The 14,756-nt window shown below is 51.6% G+C and overlaps 1 protein-coding gene across 14 annotated transcripts in view; it reads right to left on the bottom strand.

Moving 5' to 3' along the window:
• Positions 1-14,756, bottom strand: part of MTSS1 (MTSS I-BAR domain containing 1) — a 157,465-nt gene that overhangs the window by 5,912 nt on the left and 136,797 nt on the right. For 7 of the 14 annotated variants that reach the window (XM_034668597.1, XM_019809860.2, XM_019809861.2 and 4 more), the window contains 4 exons: positions 8,836-8,993; positions 7,521-7,628; positions 6,159-6,256; positions 4,055-4,265 (listed from right to left, as the gene is read on the bottom strand). In XM_034668597.1, coding sequence (XP_034524488.1) covers positions 4,055-4,265; positions 6,159-6,256; positions 7,521-7,628; positions 8,836-8,993 — 575 coding nt within the window. Of the gene's footprint in view, positions 1-359; positions 480-4,054; positions 4,266-6,158; positions 6,257-7,520; positions 7,629-8,835; positions 8,994-14,756 lie in introns of all 14 variants that reach the window. The other 7 variants (XM_034668598.1, XM_034668593.1, XM_019809857.2 and 4 more) reach the window with 3 other exon arrangements.

A 14,756-nucleotide genomic window follows, 5' to 3' on the forward strand; every position in this document is an offset into this window, starting at 1 on the left:
AGGAGAGGTCCCATCTGGAGGTAGGACTATGGCGACAAGGGGGCTACGGTGGGAGGGTGGGGGCTTTGCGACGGGAAGGGGGGATGGATGAGCACACAGCACTGTTCTGGGAAGGAGCCTTCCACCTCCGAGTTCCCCAGACCCCATCCTCTCCCTCAGGACGACGGCAAGGTCATGGCTCAGGAGCCAGGCGCCCACTCAAGAAAAAGCCCTCAGCCTTGTCCCTCTCTCTGTCCCCAGGAGGGACTGCCCTGGGTGTGCCTTTGTTGAGTTCATGTTTCCAGTCCCGGCGGCGAGCTGCGGGCAGAGGAGAAGGGACGGGGAGGGGCGGCCGCGGTGGCCAGGGCTCAGCCGGTCACCTTCTCTGTGGACGCCCAGGCGCCCATGGTGGAGCCTGAGCTGACTGAGGTGGGCGAGCTGCACTCGCTCACGGACTGGCAGGTTTCCGAGGCTTCGGAGGAGGCCGAGCTGGACGAGTTCTGCCGCAGCCGGGGACCACAGGCCACCAAAAGTAACAGGAAATCGAAAGGGAAGATGGGGCGGAGAGGGCACGCACACAGAGAGAGACAGACACATACACACGAGAGGGAAGGATGAGAGAAGCAGAGGGTTAGGGTTATTTTTCCCCCAAAGCTGCACACACACAGAGGCTTCCAACCCTCCGAAAGAAGCCCGAGATGCGGCAAGGCCCAGGCCTACCAGGCTGTCAGCCCCCCGGGGACCCCGATTTGTGTGTGTCTAGTCTGCACCGGGGCCGGTCAGGGACGGGACTCCCAGTGCTCCCTTGGGCTTTTCTCCTCATGCCACAAGCCCACGTCCCGGGGGGGCCTGCCTCTGGAAAATGCCAGGTGCACAGACCTCTTAAACTGCCTGAGGACTGACCCCCACCCCCGCCACACACACACACACACACACACACACACACACACACACACACACACACACCCCAGCTTGGGCTCTGGCTCTGTCCTAATTCCCGGCTGTGCCCTTGGTCCCATGCAGCCTCCGCACCCATGAAGGGCGGTTTCCAGCGAGGAAGCTGCATTTTTGCAGGACAGGTTTTTTGGTTTCTCCCCCAGGGAAATGATTCTGAGGTTTGGGACACTGAAGCCCTGAGCTCAGTGCAATGTTTCAAGTGGCCGTCCAGGGAAGGAGGAAGCATCTGGAGAGATCTGGGTCATTAGAGAAAGGAGGTCTGACATGGGCCAACATCCCTTCATGCCCATCTTTATCACACCTCCAGTCTGCCGGGACCCCCCGCAGCTGCAACCTCTGGCTCGTCCTTTTGCTTAAAGCCCAACACTACTGGGGTCCACTGTTATGTCCCCAAAAGTGTTTCCGCATTCCCTGCCAAGGGGCCAGACTCATGTTTCTGTCCACTTCTTTCACTGCCAAAAAAAAGACTGCCAAGGGACAGGGCTGTGGCTCTCCATCCTGCAATCAGCAAGGCTCCAAGACAACCCCCCGCTGCTCAGGACCTGTGGAACCAGCAAGGACAGGCTCCCCGGCGGGTGCCCTGGCGGCCCCTCCAGCTCGGGGTCTGGTGAGCGGTCCCGGTTCCAAAGTTGAGAGGTTCGGATTTAAGTTACATTTCTGTCACTTCTCAGTGGAGGAACCTTGGGCTTAATCTAAATCTCGATTGTTTTCATCTTTAGGGACCAGTAATACCTAACAGAAGAAGACGAAATGAGATTTTCTATCTAATGGATGAAGAGAAGACGAAAGCGTACGTCTGTGTACAGAGAAGCCAGTTATCACTGTCATTTGCCAGGGCTATTCATTCTGGTCCCTCCAGTTCAAGTCTGTTCAACTTGAAAGAAAGAGCCAGGAAACCGGCGAAGGACTGCGGGTTCCTATTTCCTCTGACTTCTGTTCACTTTTCCTAAAGACCCTCTCGCCTTGACGGTATGAACAGCTCTCGGACAAGACCCTCACCACAGACACGGCCCCACTCCTGGGCATACGTGGGTTAAGGTACAACTTGAAAAGAGCCGTGGAGGAAAACGGGAGAATTCTTAACACCTGGCATCACTCGGCACTCACTTAGAGCCATGTGACTGAGGGGAGCAACAAAGGGATCTTGCCCCTTAGAGATATGTGTTCCCCTCCTCGCGTCCTAAATAAGGTACTATTACGATCACATATGCTCCGGCCTATGTGATTTGTGCGATTTCCTTAAACTTCCCCTCTACCTTACAATCACAAGCAGCCGTCATGCCTTTCTGTAAAAACAGAATTCTCTATTAAATTTTGCAGCCTCCCTGAGCTTATTAAAACTACCCTAGAGCTGCGAGCCAAGCAGGTCCTGGGCACCGGCGCTCAGACTCCAGGAAATCCCGTCACGCCACCTCCTGCTTCCCTCGGCAATACGGGAGGCAGAACGCTCGCTTCAGCTGGACCCGCACACGGTCTCTGATGGGAAGGCCTGAGCGCAAGGCCTCTCCTGAGAAAGGAGCCTCAGCGCGTGACACCATGCTCATTTGTCAGCTGATTAAAAACACACACAGAGTTAGGCTGCACAGTGGAATAGCCCTGGAAGAATCACACGTTCCTGTTTTCCTTTCAACCATTCACACTGCTTTCAAGACGCACTGGTGTGGGTTAGTGTGCACATGGCGGGGGACAGGCAGGGGACACCTGACGGACCAAGCCGGAGCACCCCCGCAAGGACAAGCACATTAAAACGTAAAGCCATGCCTCTTGGCCCAGAATGTTTCTGTGGGAAATCGAGTCTCTGTCCCAAGAAGACAGAGCGAGGCCACGGTCGCCTGGGACAGCTGAAAAATGCCAGAGGGACCGCTGAGCTGAGAATCTCTGGGTTCGGCAACGTCAGACAAGTAACCTTCTGGCTTAAATCCCCAAAACACTGCAGCTGTTCCTCTCCATGAGGTGTTCCCCGCAACACTCTTCCAAGGATGCCTCATGGCTGAGAAAGAACAGACAGGGCTCTGGATCAGTCACCAGAAAGCCTTGCTCCGGGTCCCCGACCTGTAGGTCACGTGATAGTGCAACGTGCGTAAGTCACATCTCTGAGCCTGTTTTCACAACAAAACAGGGATCACAATAGTCCATGTGGTTGTTGGAAGGACACGGATGGGGGGGGTCCTAGGGTGGTGCTGGGGACACAGGAGATATTCAGGGACTGTTAAGTGAACTGGGTGCCTGGATAAACAAGACAAGCACATGACCTTCTGAGTCCCCAGGATCGTGGACTGCAGGCCTTGGCGAGCCTCAGAGCGCGGCGGGCTCCAAGCCACCATGCTCCCAGCAGACGGTGCTGCGGGGCACCCCGGGTGCGGGCGCTTCCTGGTGTCTGCGACTGCGCTGCTTACTGCGTGGGAAGCCAGACCCCTGACACTAGGGGAAAGAGGGCAGAGAGGGCAGCAGGCGGAGGGTGTCCCCATGCCCGGTCCAGGTCCTGCCTCCTGCTCCAGCTAGAACCGCTGGTCTGGGCTGGGCCCAGTGCCACCCAGCCCAACTGTGGTTGAAAGATGCAACACCTTCCCTTCTCCCAGGAGCAGAATGCCCACAGAATTCCTCTGCAAGGGCTCTCAGGATTCATTCTCATTCTCACACCAGTTGCTGTAGGGAACCAGGGAGTGCCAAGGAAGGTGTCCAAGGCACCGTTCAAGCACAGAATCTGCACGGTTCGAGCACAGAATCTCCACCATTCAGAGAGAAGAGGAGATGGCAGTGGAGGACGGGCCACTGTTTGCACCAATGTCATTAATGAAGCATCATGCTAAGCCGGACACTTACAGGGATGCCAGAGGATGGCCCAACTTCTTTGAGTCCGTCTACTTACATGAGAGAACTCCCCCAACTAACGGGGTGACTTGACCATCACCACCATGGAGACAGGCTTCAAACCCAACTTAGAGTTCTCACCCTTTGGGGAAACAACACATCTAAAGATGAGAAATTAAACAAGAGGTTTCTTGTGGGAAGAGGCCAGGAGTCTGTCCGAGCCAACACCCATCTCTGGCTCCAGCCCCTGCTGGTGGCCCCGGGCACTTGACGTCATAGCTGCTTCTGGAGCCAAGGGCACCCTTACCTGGTTGGGGGCTTCTGGCGGCATGGGGGATGGTGACTTGGACTGGAAGGCGTCCTGGGAAATGAATCCTGAGTCGTGGGAGGACACGCTGGACAGGCGGACGGGCGCCTGCTGGGCCAGGTTGGAGCTGCGGTAGCGGTAGTGGGAGCTGGGGGAGTGGGAGTGGGAGCCGCTGGAGCGCGAGTCACTGCTGTTGACACTGTTCAGGCTGCTGTGGGGGCCGGCAGAGGGGAGACAGGCGTGGAAGGTAAAGGAGGAGGGATAGGAGGAAGGAGGGAAACAAAAAACAGGGGGACGGGGTGGGGGGAAAACATAATGTAATCAGCTGTCTGCCACTGAGAAGAAGGGCGAACGGTAAGACAAGTTTTCAGAACCCCAGATCATGAAGCTAGCAAACAAAACGTTTTTCACGTGAGCAAGGGAGAGAAAACTAGAGTTATTATAAACCGGGGGTCTGCCGGACTCACTTCTCTGATGGTACCACGAGGGGTCCTTAGCACGGAGGCCCATGATTCTAAAGAATCTACCGTGCTACGCAGTCCTGCCACGTCATCTGCCACCAAAGCTAGAGACCTAACGTCTGTGGTAGGAAAAGACAGGGTGAATCCTCGCTGCTCAGCGGCTCGCGGAAGCCCATGACCCTGTAGCAAAAACCACAAGGCTGCAACGCCACCCAATTAGAAGAGTCAAGCGTCTCCCTTAGATGGACCATCTGGGTCCAGGAAACTAAGGGCAACCCAGACAACCGTCGCCTGGGGCGTGCAGGTCCGAGGGCCTCCTCAAGGTGATTCTATCCTACGCGAGCCTGGTTCAAAGACCATCGTCAAGAACATCAGCAAATCGACTCCATGTGTTCGTGTCGCCATGCTTTACCTCTTATTAGCCAAGCTGATGCTTTAATGAACGGCTTTACCCTGATGACAGGAATGTGGGACAACATCTGTGGGCCGGGTGTGACCAGCACACCTGGCAAGAGGCGTGCAGCTTTCAACAACTTCAGGGAGTCAATGCTAAGCTGTTTGCTTCCGAGATGAACAGTAAACAGGATGTCGAGAAGGGATACACAGTGGGTGTTCTGTCTGCTTCCATCTCCAGGTCTAACAACGCTCTGCATGCTAATTCCTCAGATTATGAAAACCAGAAGACTGAACAGAGTTCCGTGGTCCCAACCACCAGAACTGAGATATAAACTGCAGCTGGAGAAGTATCAGAAGGGACAGAACAACCAACCCAGCCCGGGATTGGAAAGTTTGTGGCTTCTGCTCCTGCCAAGAGAGTCTCGTCAAATGTTGCCAACGCTGACAGCTAATGTGGTAGTCAAGGGCTGTGTGACCGCCCTACACTAGAATTACTCGGTGCGGGTGTTCTGACGGATATACGGGAGTGTGCCAGAGAAAATCACTCCTGCTTGGGATAATTATCATAATTTTTGCTTCCCCTCTTCCCCCCTACCCCCTGCCAATCAGTCAGAAGAGGGCATCTGGGGACTGACTGCACTCCACCAAGTTCATGGCCGATGCCGTCAGTGCAACGGGATTTTCGAACGAAGCTAACACTATAAGAGAGAAAGATTTTCGTGCAATTTTGTTTTATACCAGTGAGATAGTTTTCTTGGTTACCAAAATGAAAACCCAGTAGATTTGTCAAAGACACACACACAGCCCACAAAAGAGGCCACCAAAGCAACCAATACTTTTGGGTTGCGGAACATCAGGATGTAGCATCTTCCAGTCTGAAATCCCTGCTCAGTGTTTGCTATGCCTGCTCAAATATGAAAGGACACACACAAGTGTGCACAGAGACACAACCGTACCCCGACTTGGCAGATCCAACCTGCTCTTTACTCCCAATGCTAATTCGCAAGAAGGGGAGCTTCATTTGGCTTTGGAAAGTCAAAGAAAAAGACCAATCGGTCAAGTCCACCAAGAAGGATCAGCGGCACACGATGAAGCCCCCATTCTTCCAGAAGAGGAGAGTGAACTCTGCGGTCAGCAAGCCAAGAACGGTCAAACAGAAAACTGCTAGAGAACAATTTTGCAGATGGCAGGATGATTCTAGATGCTTCTCTCATGTATCAGCAGGAGCAGAGTCCAGTTTGACTTACCTGCAGACGCTGGACTTGCGGGACATGGTTGTGCTGGGGGAAGAGGGCGGCGTCTGGTACGACCAACTGTAATCAGAGCCTTTCAAGTCCAGAATCACCTACAGGGACAGAGCCAAGTGGGTAAGTGAGTCGCTGAGCAGGGAAACCTTATCCATCAAATCTTTACCCAAACATCAAAGTTCTGCCATCATCCAGGGGTGTAATGTAAAAACTGCTGTTCAGGTTTTTTAAATTAAAGAACCATACTACCAATCCATCAACATCCTCATCCTTTTTCTGACACAAGCAAAAATAGAAAAAATTGGAGGGGGGGAGGGGACCGTGAATGTCTAGAGAGGGAAAGAGAGGGAGAGAGAGAGAGAGATTTACAGTTACAGATGAACAATTTACAAGTCATTTACACTCCAGGCTAGAATTTACAGCACTTTTGTCTTCAAGCACTACGCATTCAATCACGGCTTCAGGATTTGTTAATCTTGCATTTTAACTGCTGGGGATTCAGTGGTCACTCGTACCCTATCTGACCAGGACTTGATATTTTAAAACCTGACAGAAGCAAGAGCAAAAGCGAGTGTTTTCGCAGGTACTCCTGCACCTGGCTCCCCTGCCTGACAAATAACCACTTGCACGTGAGGTCGGCCTTCCATTCTCACAGCAGATGCTCCACGAACGTCTATTTACTGAGCTGACACACGCCCGCTGTGCTTTAACAAAAGCAACTTCATAGAACAGAAAATATAAACCCTTGCGTTGGTCTTCGGAGTTGGTTCTCCAGGGAGGCAATAAGAACTTTAAATAAAGGCCAAAAGCCAGCTTCATCAGCTATTTCCACTTGAGATAATGCTACTGTCCTATGAACCAAATGAATGAGCACGAAAATGTCATCTTTTTCATGAGAGAGAGCCTCACGCATTAATTAATTAGAACGAGAGAAATCCAGTAAGACTGGTTCACAACGATGACCAAGACCACTGTCATGTTCCTGTAAGAGTTTATTTCTAGAGGACAGACAACCACAGTGGTTAAGACCGTGGGCTCTTGACTGCTGGGGTCAAATCCCAGTTCTGCCACTAAGTAGCTAGGTGAACCTGGTTAAGGGACTTTCTCTCTCCGTGCCTCACTGTCCTGCTCTATAAAATGAGAATAATAGTGAAGATTAGCTGAGGAAGTCTATGTAAAGAGCTTAGAACACTACCTGGCACACAGCAGGTGCCCTATAATGGCTTACAGTGATGATGACTATACATCATCTTGCAAAACACAGACAGGATTTTGAATGGATACTGCCTTGAGGAACCCTCAAGACCTTGAACCTTTATGTCTTTGGTTTGCTCTCCTGAGTGCTCAAGCCACGACTCCTACCTGTTCACTTGAGGAGGGCAGTTTGTGAGGGTCCATGGTCAGGCTTTTCAGATCTTCTGATATGGTCTGAAGGTGAGTTATTTCCCCTAGCATTGAAATTTCTTCTTCCTAAAGGAGAGTAATTCACAACATGTTGTCATCATGAGTGATTCACTTCCTTGTCTTGGTCAACTGTTCTTCTTAGGGTTATTGTCTATCCCTTTCAACTTTCCAGAAAAGGCACCCCGAGACTGGTACATCTGTGCTGAAGGTACCAGCCCTCTCTCGGGAAACAGAAAGGGAGAAAGGAATCTGCCATAATTATGGAGTGACCTGTACCCCCCCGGACAGTGGTGAGCAAGTCAAAGCAAACACATGGCCTTCCCTGGGGGTGGGGAGCTAGCACACCTGCTCAGATGGTCTGCCTGCATATTCTCACAGGATCCTGCAGCACAGCCCCCCATGGGCTGAGGCCCTGCTCTGAAGTCACTTAGCTTCAATGGTTGACCCGAGCTGGAGTGATCTGGGTCCAGATCAGATAACGGATCTTTGTGACGGCCCACGTGTGTGCTATAGTGTTAAATATCCCCCTTCTCTCTTGTGTTTTCCACCAACTTAATAACTGGCATGTGAGACGAGAACAGGAGACTACCGAAGGGAGTCATTCACTCCACCGAAGTGCTAAGCTGGGACTGTAGGCCTGGGCAAGAACGAGCCACGGAGAAGTTCTGTGCTCAGAGGTATGACTCATACTTTGCTAGGGCTGAGGGAAATGAGCTGGTGTCTTCTTATCAGCTTCCAGAACACCGGCAGCAGCAGTTCTCAATTATTGTATGCAAATGCTTTACTTAAAAAATTAAGTCTGAATTGATTCGTTGAGGCTCTTCCCATTATTATTCTCATGGTCACTACTGGTGTTGAACTGGGCCACCAAGTCTCAAAGCCACCCGAAGGCCTTGTTTAAAACACAGGTGACTGGGTCGCCGCCCCCAAAGGTTTGGATACAGGAGGGTCTGGGTTGGGCTCCAGAAGCAGCATCTCTAACCAGTTCCCCGGGGACGCTGCTGGCCTGGGGACCACACCTTAAGAACCACTCTGCAAGGCCTTCTTGACTTGGGGAGAAAGAGTAGGTGAATACCTAGTGCTAAGAACGTGAACAAGGAGGGGCCCATGGCCAGCAGAGACCCGCAGAGAATCACCGCTGACAGGAGCCCTTCCGCCATCATGACTCCTGACACACAGCACATTCCCGGTGACTCGATGATGGGCGGGTCAATAAAGGAAAGTCTCCTCCCAACTGGCCACTGACGCCTTCCATAGCTTTCCACGAACTTACAATCACTGGTCGCAGCATGGAGATAAAGGTGCAGAATCGGCCGCGCTCTTCGATCAAAGCCTTCCGGACCGCCTGCTTTTCTGTCTCTTCCAACAACAGATACTTGTCGTTGACATCCTGGAGCGCACTGTCCAACTGAGGCTGGATGTCGCCTCTCCCTGCAATCAGAACAAAGCCCTGGAACAAATGCCCTTCCTCCCTCGAGTCCTGGCCAGAGTGGACACCACCTCTTCCCGGACTTAAAACAATTATTTAGGGATACTCAGGAAGGATTTAAGGCCACTGTTTTTCGAGTACCGGCCATTTCCAGTTTCCAATGCCTGGAGGGTGCCTTTATCCTCCCAACGAGGAAGATTTCCTGGGTGACTCCTCCTGAATTGCCTTCTTGCCTCGTGCAACCCCACAGAGACATCCGCCAACAAAACCCCAGGATGTGGCAGCCAGACAGCAGTCTTTCTTTTTAGAACATTCTGAAGAGGCTAAGGGATGAACGAGGTGAGGGCCTGTGGTTGTTTCCCAAAATGGGCACACGCTGGCTTTGCTGGGTCAGCCTCAATCCAAGAGCCTCTGTTCGGACAGAAGTTTCCGTCCCTAAAGACAAAGATGGCAAGCACCAGCTCTCCTGTCTCTGGGGGGCCCCTTGGAATCCTTGGCAGTCAGTTTAACTCCCTGGTGGAGAGTCCTGAATGTTCCTCTTACAAAACAAGCCCAGGAACAAAAAGCCCTACAGTCAGGTCTCCGCTGGTGAGAACCTGAGTCAGTGCTGAGCCCATCCCGTGTGAGGTAACGGTCTGGCCATGTCCACAGACCCAGTTACGATGAGGCAACCGTTTCTAGAGTTTAAGACAGAGGGTTAACCTTTTTTTGTTTGTTTGTTTTTGAGTGTTAACCTTTTAAACTCGAACTTTCTCAAGTCAGCAAACTATCTCCATAAATAAAATTTTATTAGCACACAGCTGCACCCACTCGCTGATACATTGTCTACACCCGCTCTTGCTACGACTGCAGAGTGGAATCGTTGGCACACACACTGTATGGCCCCTGCACTAAGAATATTTACAATCTGATTCTTCGGAAAAAAAGTTTGCTACGCTAGAAGACACACACAGGCACTGTGTCAGAAGGAGAGGGACCTGCAGACTTGATCTGTAGGGGGGACAAGGGGGTGATGACCTGAGAGCCCAGCTCACAGGCTTCCGTGCTACTGTCCCCACATAGGGGCTTCACCTATCACCTGAACAGAGAAAAATTTCTAAACCCCTTCAGGGCAGGGCCTTGGAACTCTCCCTGCCCAGCCGCTACCCACGGCAATGTCATGTGTGTATACAGCAGGTGCTCAATACATGGTCATTTTAACCACAGAACGTTAGAGATGGAGGGGGCCTTCGGGGTTGTCCAACCTGCTTCAGTAGAGGCAGAGGCCTCCAGAAGGTGAGGGGCTTGTCCAGCATCATTCCGGGAAAGCCAGAGAGGACAGAGCCCACACAGCTCACTCCTCGGATGCTGGACTCATCCTCCTCTGTCCCACGGCCTCAGCCGCAGGAAGGAGCCCCACCTGCCAGCCAGCAAGGGGCCTGAGCAGTCACCCCTTGCCCCTCTTTAAAATGATGTAGAGACCGTTAAATGAAATGTGTTATTTGGTTTGAAGAAGGAAAGGGTCAGGGAAATTGCCTTGAAAGGAGGAATATGTTCCATGTTTTCTCTCATAAGCAGATGAGAAAGCTTAATTTGGAGCAAGAGGTGGTCCGGCTTCAAGAACATCCCAACGGAAAAGGTCTTTGGGTTTTATTAAGGAAAAGTCACTTTCTGGGCAAGGATGAAGTTGTAGGTGAGCACAGACAGGGAAAAATCCTGTGAAGTCAAAGGTCACCCCTGAAAAAGCCTTGGACGGCGGTAAAGCACAGTGAACGCGGTTGTGCACAACTCTCGCGAGCCAAGGGAGCACAGGTGCGTGATGGCTGCAACAGGCAGGAGTGAATTCTGCGCAGGGATTTGATCTAACAATTCCAAACGGGAGAGTACTGCCTACGTCCAAGCTGACTGCCTCCAATTAGTCACTGCCTACCCCTCAGGATAATTCTAGCACCAACTCCAGGTTCCCCACCACTGCCTCGGGCGCCTCCCCAAGGATGGGGGGCATCATCCTCACACGTAAACCTGGCCCCAGACCCCAGGTTTCGCGCGTCGGCAGTGATAGGAGACCCGAGAGCGCGTGCGCCCCTTCCCACTGGGGACTAGCCAGGGAGGGGACAGGTACTCCCCACCAAGGACACCCACTGTCCGCGGGCACACGCTCTAGGAGGGAAGGCTGGGGTGTCATCGGCCCTATGAGAAACGGGGGCCTTCTCTTCCCCTCTTGAATTGCTGGTTTGTGCAGCTGAGTGCACATGCGCCGAAGGTGTCGGGGCACAAGCCTCTGGTAGCCAAGCTCCTCCGGGAGAGGCTTTGTCAACATTCCCTGCTGTTCTGCAGCCTGTAAGACTGCCTGGCCCCTCTCTGGCCCTGCAGGGGGAAGCCAAGGGGTTTAGGGCTGGTCTAAGTACTCTTTCAGTCTCTCCATCTCTTCTACGATGTTCTAACAAAACACAAAGGGCCCCAGGCATCAGAATGTTCTCAACTGCTGCGGACAAGGGCGGGGGAAGTCAGGAAGATACAGTAAAACCCACAGTGCTTGACCAAGCCCACTGGGATGCGCTCTGATTACGGCAGCAATTTCTCTTCCTATCAGCCTATAATTATAAGAAATTAGGAAAACATGGATCTTCCCTTCCTTTCACAAGATATAAGGCACATTTCTATCTGCAAGTAATTAACACTGTTAAGCATATACGTCCATAGGAATGCAAAGTGACGGAACCAAGTGTCGTCTAATCTGGTAAATAAAAATTTCAATTATTCTATAATTACAGCAAAGTTATCTTAAATATGTATTATATTATAATTAAAGGACTTTCAAATTGTAGTATTCTAAAGTAAGTATAATCTTTAAAAACTGCTTAATTATAGGCACTTGAGTCCATCTCCATTCAGGATATATCATAACCTAAAAACAACACACTGTGTATTTCTTAAATTCACCGACACAACATATAATTATATTTATAAAAAAGCTGTGGAAGAAATTATTCTATGCTCTAGTTGGATGCACTGGTTTTAGGGCACAATCCAGAGCCGTATGGGTGCTGAGTCAGTATAGCCCGTTCACGGGGCTCCCGCTGGCGATGTTCGGGGAGCCCATGCCAACTCGCCCCGCACAGCCGGCCGCTCCAGCTCCCATGGGACTGGACTCCATCCTCTTGGTTCTCCTCTGCTATGGCCTCCCTCCCTGGGTCAGCTCCATGTCTAGCCTGGGCAGCTACAACGTCCCCTAATTTGTCACGTTCTATGCCCGCCTAGCGCAGTGCCAGATGACTTGCGAAATGCAAAGTACCTCTTCGTTTCAACAGCTCCTGGTGCTTTCAAGAAAAGTCCAATGTCTTCAACACCGCCTGCCCTGCAGGGCATGCCCAGGTCAGCCCACCCACTGGCAGCCTCTTAGAGCCTTCTCCAGTTACACGCTCCCTTCCCTCCTCCCGCCACTGCACAGGCCCTTCTCTGGGGTCCGGGGTCCAGCTCCATCCCATCCTCATACACGCTCTCCTCCTCGCACCCACCTAAGCACCTGTTCACCTGGCAACTCTCCAGCCTTCAGGAAAGTCCTTCTTGAACTCTCTCACCCGACTGGGGTTTTCTTACTTGATCTCGGAAGTCCCCTATATGGATCCCACAGGACACAGCTCCCAGTATAAATTCCATCTTTATTTTTCGAGGTCTTTGACTGATGCCAGTCTGCCCTACTGATTGGGAACCCCATGAAGGTTTCTGCTCAGGGCTGTACCTTCTCACCCAGCATGCGGGCCTGGAAGATGGGCACCCAGATATCTGCGAATGAATGAGGCACTGATAGAATAACTTTGCCCGAGTTTGCTCACTGGCCTCGACCATCCTATCCTTAAAGGGCCTAACGCTATAAAAATCACCAATCCCAGGACTCCCAAGCAGCCACAGCGGGCTTTCCAGACAAAATTCCTGAGCAAAGACTCGCTTACGACCTTTTCTCTAAAACTAAAGTCACCTTAGTCTTGAAACTATTTCTCCCCTACTGCCAGTTTCCAGGTGTTGGTTGTATTCATGCTGGAGAATTCTAACAACAGCCAGGAGTCCTTTACTCCCCCAGAAGTCAGAGCGTGATTCTCTTTACAGAAAATGCTGCTGGGACAAAGTACCAATAATGGGTACAATGTCAGGGTCCAAAGCAGCACCCCTAAAGGAGAAAGGATTTTTTTATTTTAATTAAGTAGGGAGAGTTTACCAAGCTATCTGGAATGATATGAAGATCCTGTATCTTCCAAACATTTTATATTTTATTTTCCTTAATCTTTACATCAATGTTCAAGGCAGGAGTTAATACCCTCCACGGACAGAGGGGAAAACTGAGACCAAGGGAGGCAAAGTGGCGTGCACAGAGCCACCGAGCGAGGAATGAGCGCGGCCAGACTCACCCGGAGGTCTTTCTTGTTCAGAAACCCATGCTCTCCGTACTCCATGCCCACAGCAAGCATGAACCCCGCGAACAAGCCACCAGGAGCTACGCGCTCTATGTCCTCGACAGCCCAAAGTAAAAAGCCAGTCAGCTGCGAGGAGCATGATCTGGAACCTCCCAGCGGTTCACACACACACTGTAGCCCACACCTGAGCCCTGGCGGAACCAAGCCAGACACATTCTCAGCCAAAGGGCTTTCTGACAGAGAACCAACCCAGGACACACTGGGTCAAGACCAGGGTCAGGAGAATACCTAAAGTCATCTCTTCCTCCTGAGACAGAAGTACAGGGAAACTAGCAGAATCCCACAAAGTGACTTCCACCTGCCCCTGACACACGTGCACACACACGCAAGCACACCGCACTTCAATCAGAGGCACCCACTTGTTCACATTTTTCTAGCTCACAAATCATATGGGATAGAAATACTGAAATCTGGGATATAAATATGGAAACGGATGTGCAAGGCGAGGCTGGGGATGAGAACTGGAATGATAATTCCCCTTTCCCATCAAAAGGCGGCTGTCCTTGTTATCCATGTACAGATCTGCTCGGCTACCCTGTAGCAGTTTTTGAGTGATTCTCCAAAGGAAAAACCACCAGAAATCAAAAGACTGATAGATTCGATCAGACCGGATTGAAGGCTTTTTGACCTAGGATTTTTCAAACTCAATTTCTGTTATTCTTTCACCAGGCTGTGCTCTCCGTGTCCCCCATCTGTGCGATGTCAATAGCAGTCCCCAGCTTGCACAGCACCCGGTGTGTGGTGATCACTCGGAGTTCAGTGCTGTTGGCATCTCTGAAGCCATCCTCCCCGCACCAGGCACCTCGGCAGGGGACAGTATGCAGGGCACAGGGCACTTGGGGTTGTTTTAAAAGGGCTTCCAGGTTCAATGTCCTCTGTGCTGTGCACAAATGCATAAAATCCCATCATCCTTTCCGGAAAGGCAGGAGTTTAATCATCAGGATTCGCTGGTCCCCGAGCAATCAGCTGTGTAATCGAAGCAAAGACAGCTCCAAGGACAACCAGGAAATGTCCCCTGCCAACCTGTGGCTCAGCACCCGTGGTATCTCAGAATCCTCCTGTCACTGAGAAGATTCCTCCTCCATGGTCAAAGACATACTCTCCCATCCATCACCTGCTTGCCTGAAATTTGCTTCCCCTTCATCTCCTCTTTCTCACATTTCCCCTAAAAAGCTCCTGAACCCCCCTGTCTCTCTCCATCCCTGTGGCCACTTTCCTGAGCCCTGGCCACGGTCACCTCCTGCCTGGACAACAACAGCTACCTGTTAATGGGCATCCAGCTGGGTCACTACCTAATCCAAATGCACACAGTCA

Source organism: Ailuropoda melanoleuca, chromosome 9 (assembly GCF_002007445.2).
Source record: "Ailuropoda melanoleuca isolate Jingjing chromosome 9, ASM200744v2, whole genome shotgun sequence".
NCBI classification, from domain to species: domain Eukaryota; kingdom Metazoa; phylum Chordata; class Mammalia; order Carnivora; family Ursidae; genus Ailuropoda; species Ailuropoda melanoleuca.